Here is a 4,213-nt window from a genome sequence, read left to right as displayed (position 1 = left end):
CTAAACTAAATAATAGCCAAATACATAGAAATACTTCTCAATAATCAACCAAATCCTAAGATTAATTTTATTAGGTGAATCAGGATGCATGAATGTTAATACCGGGGCAGTTTTCTGTTTATCTTTTGAGTAAATTAACTTGAAAGCGAAACAGAAAAAGAAAATATATATTACCGCATTTATAGCTGCTTTACTCCGTGAGCACAGGTTTTGTCACGCCACATTGAGGATCTTTTGATTTGCAATAGCTATCGATTTCATATTTATGATGGTAGTGACAATGCTGACATTAGCTGGAGTTGATTTGGCTTTTAACCAATCAGCGCTCAGAATGGGCGCAGCGTAAACCCCTCCTCCTCTCAGAATGACGCACGCATCTCCCGTGTGTTGATGCTGGTCAGTTGCTGATAGCCTGTGGAGAGCAGCATCTGCCAGCAACAGCACTGGATGATGGAAACACAAACACGGGCAGAACCTCTGTAATGACTTGAGGAAGATGCTGCAGCGGCTGTGAGACAAACCGAGCTTTTTTTTAAGTCCGTGTTAGCTTCAGCTACACCTGCCGTGGATGATTTTCTCGATGGGTTGTGGAGGGAGTCGGGCGGACGCGATCATCGAGCCAAGATACCATGAAAGCTGGACCAGAGAAACAGAATCGACGTGGCTAACCAATACGGACGTAGATACCCCTACATCGGTTACAAACAGTAAGTTTATCTACGTTTTGAGGGATAAGTGAAAGATCTCTAATGCAAACCAAATGACATTTAAAACCCCAGCCTTTTGGTTCCTTTAGATCCATCCAAACCCAGATGGCACAGCTTTCTGACATCTCTACTTTTATTTAGAGCCTGTGTTTCACGTAATGTATCATTTCCCCCAAGGTAAAGCTGTGGAGGCCAATCTGAGAGAGAAGAGGATGGTGACTACAGGCACCCAGTGTGGAAAGCAGGCCCTTACCACCAATGGCTCCAACCACCAGAGGAGACCCCGACGCTCCTTGACTGATGTGGGTGTCTCTGGTGCATGTGTTTGCATATGTGATTACCAGCATGGCATGTCAGACCTGTTTCCTTACAATTCCTCTTGCATGCAGCTGGAAAACTCCCTTTTGTAGGGAACATATCAAACATTTATTTGGCCAGAAAAGTCCCTCAGAAGTTGGATATCTGTTTTGCAAGAGAGACCTGAACAAAACAACAAATACCCAAATCATTGAAAAGTACCATGACTATTAATGTCTTAGCAGATAGAAAGAGACAGTAACCTGGGGTAGTGTACTTATTATTGAGGATTAAGTTAGTTACTTTTGTTTTTTACAAAAACATTTTCTTTCAATTTAATCTAAAAAATGCAACCATTTGACCCAATAAATGACATTTTCATGACATTTAACATTTTTTTCACAGCAAAGTACACGTGACTCCAAAAGGAGGATGTCAAAGGAGGCCAGCACTTTGTCCAAAGATGGCCAGCCCACCAGTATCAACAGCAGTGGCGATTCTGAACCTGGAAATGTGTGTGATGATAGATGAAAGGCGAGCAGAGACACGGTGAAGAGGCAAATGAACTGGAACTATTCACCAGAAGATGTGATAGTTATTTGCAGAAGTGTGCAGCTGCTGTTTGCTACTGACTTTGAAAAGTCCTAGCTGGTGATGGCAGTGATTGACAACATAAGCACCTGCTTACGTCTCCATCCAAAGAGCTCTGGATGCTGCATCATTGTTGTGCCATTGCATGTGTAAAGAAGGGAGTGTTTAGCTGCACTCTCTACAATGCTTTTCTCCAATGCTCTTGGTACCAGTCAGGGAATGTGTTGCTGTGTGAAGATTGCTTTAAGAAAAAGAAAAAAAACGTAAAAAGAACAGATTGTCCTATATGCACTTGATAATCGCAATCTGCACATCAAATGTGTTCTGTGGGGCCTTTCTGAACAATTTGCTTTAGTTCTTTGTGCGAGTATACTCCTATTATTGTTAGTATGGGAACCACTAAGGATGCTGTTTAACCTCAGTCAGTGCTGTGAGTAATTTCCATTTAAAAGAACCTGAAGTGCTGTTTAGAAGCTGAGATTTGGTTATTTGAAGATCAAAGGCTAAAGACTATCTTTATAAAGCCTTTGCAAGATAACAAAAAGAACAACTAAACCCGCATGTGCCTACAATTAGTCTTAATTTAAACTGCTTTTGTTGTAACTTATTTGTTTTTAAAATGTGTATTTACTGTGTTCTGTTCTCTTTTATTCTCCAGTTTTTACACATGATACACTTCATTATTTGACACAATACGTTGTAGCTAAGTTATTTTGGGGGCTGACAGTTATGTGCATGTATAAATTAATTTAATATTGTTTTGTCATTAAATGTAGGAAATCTCTGCCCTAACATTACTGATAAGAAGCATTTTGAAATAAAAAAAAAAGTGGCTTATTCAGACCACTCTGGAGGTAATGCAGGATGGTAAAATCAAACATGATCAGCAGATGGCAATGTTGCCCAAATGTTGTTATTGACCTCAAGTCAAAGAAAAAGATTACTGTTTTAGAAACTATTCAGCTTCAGCTCAGCTTGAATAAAATGAAGGACAATCTGTTGGTGAGATCTTGAACAGCTTATGCTTGTATCAGCTGTATTTTGTCAGGAACTTATGATGATTTACTGGAATTATAACAGTGAAATGTGTTCAAGCTGCACCATATTTGTGATGGAAAACAAACTTTACAATTTAACACATTGAATTATGTTTTCTTCTTTGCATTAAAAATTGTTGCTGGCTGCTGGAGTTGTGAAACTCAGAAAATAAGTGGTATCTGTGCACTCATTTTCAAAGGTCACAGTGTATTCCCAACGTTTGAACCAACAGAGTGAATGTGGGTCTGTAAGCCTTAAAAATCTAGCTGAATACATACAGTTCTCTCGCTGACAAACCTGCTTGATGGGATTATACTATATTGTTGGTATTTCTACTTCTGGACCAACTAAAAACATGCAAATTGAAAATAATTACTATCTTCAAGCTAAAACTTGACACATACCAGTCTAGTCATTACACAGCAACCATTATTATGCAAGTCCTAGAGTAATATGAGAAAGCTAAATTATTTGTGCTCAACACAGTGGTAAGTCAAATACTCTGTTACCCACAACGCAGTCAGCAAGCGATGAAGCTCTGGTAAACAAAATGTGAATACAGTACATGAGAATTACAGGAAGTGACCCACTTTTGCTGCTGATTAATAAAATATGGTATCAAGAATAGGCAGAAAAGTAGAAGAAAATATAAATCTTTACATCTTAAAGAATGATGTCTTAAATGCACTCATAAAATAGTACATGTTTAAAATACTGGCAACATATCAAATACATAATTAGCATTTTTTTCAGTATGCAGCCTAAAATAGAGGTTATTCATAGAATTGACATAGCAGGAGACTATAGAGACAAATTTAGCAAAATATTGCACAAACAGCAAAAATTACACTAAAACCACTGTTATATAAAAACATTTAAAGGTCCATGCAACCTTAATGGAATCACACAAGTAAAGGCATTACAAGGCATTTGGAATCTCAGAGGACTTATTACAACATGTATTATTTTACTCACAGAAAGACCTCCAAATAGAGTGAATCTATAATGTTCTCTAGCAATGAACATTTCTTTATGAGTTATGAAAACATCACTTTAATTCTCTGTATCAGCTGTAGAAGTGTCACTTAGAGACACCAAATCCAAATTAAACCACTCCAAAATACAGATGTGTGTTACATATCTTGGATGTGCACAGGTCGATCTACAGGAGAATACAATTTTAAAAGCAGCACAAAACGCCTTATTGTAGTTTCATTATATGTAGTTTTCCCTGGCAAAAAAACATTTTGCGAAAAAAGAAGGCACTTACTAAAGCCAACTAACCACCTCGTCAGTATTTATAATAAAACTGTTAATTCAGGCTTCCATTCAGCTGTAATGCAGGCTTTTCATTTATTCTCAGGGCTTACTATAGAAAAGTCCTCGGATTAATCAAAGATAAAAACAAAACAGACTTTTAGCTTTTTGAATTTTTACTAACTTTAGTTGTTCCTTAGGGTTACTGACCGGAAGCTTTGTACGGGTTTCCGTCTCTTGTAGGCACAATTAATTGGCAGAGAATCTGACGGGCTTAGAGACCATGCGAAACGTGCTATCAGCAAGCTGTCGGTGGAACTCAA

At 37.9% G+C, this 4,213-nt stretch overlaps 1 protein-coding gene across 1 annotated transcript; it reads left to right on the top strand.

The window, feature by feature from the left end:
* The first annotated feature begins 385 nt into the window (after nt 1–385).
* si:ch211-215i13.3 (brain and acute leukemia cytoplasmic protein) lies at nt 386–2,436 on the top strand. Its single transcript, XM_042012459.1, has 3 exons — nt 386–707; nt 885–1,009; nt 1,410–2,436. The coding sequence occupies exons 1-3, from the start codon at nt 569–571 to the stop codon at nt 1,533–1,535; spliced, it is 390 nt and encodes a 129-aa protein (XP_041868393.1). The 5' UTR covers nt 386–568; the 3' UTR covers nt 1,536–2,436.
* Nucleotides 2,437–4,213: the final 1,777 nt, after the last annotated feature.

This window comes from Melanotaenia boesemani, chromosome 17, assembly GCF_017639745.1.
Source record: "Melanotaenia boesemani isolate fMelBoe1 chromosome 17, fMelBoe1.pri, whole genome shotgun sequence".
NCBI lineage: Eukaryota > Metazoa > Chordata > Actinopteri > Atheriniformes > Melanotaeniidae > Melanotaenia > Melanotaenia boesemani.
Note: the sequence above shows the minus strand (reverse complement) of the source record. Positions and strands in the feature narration are given on the sequence as shown.

Coding starts and splice junctions, on each gene's coding strand:
- si:ch211-215i13.3 (XM_042012459.1), top strand. CDS start 569: ATGATTTTCTCGATGGGTTGTGGAGGGAGTCGGGCGGACGCGATCATC. Junction 708..884: donor CCCTACATCGGTTACAAACA/GTAAGTTTATCT, acceptor ATTTCCCCCAAG/GTAAAGCTGTGGAGGCCAAT. Junction 1,010..1,409: donor CCCGACGCTCCTTGACTGAT/GTGGGTGTCTCT, acceptor TTTTTTTCACAG/CAAAGTACACGTGACTCCAA.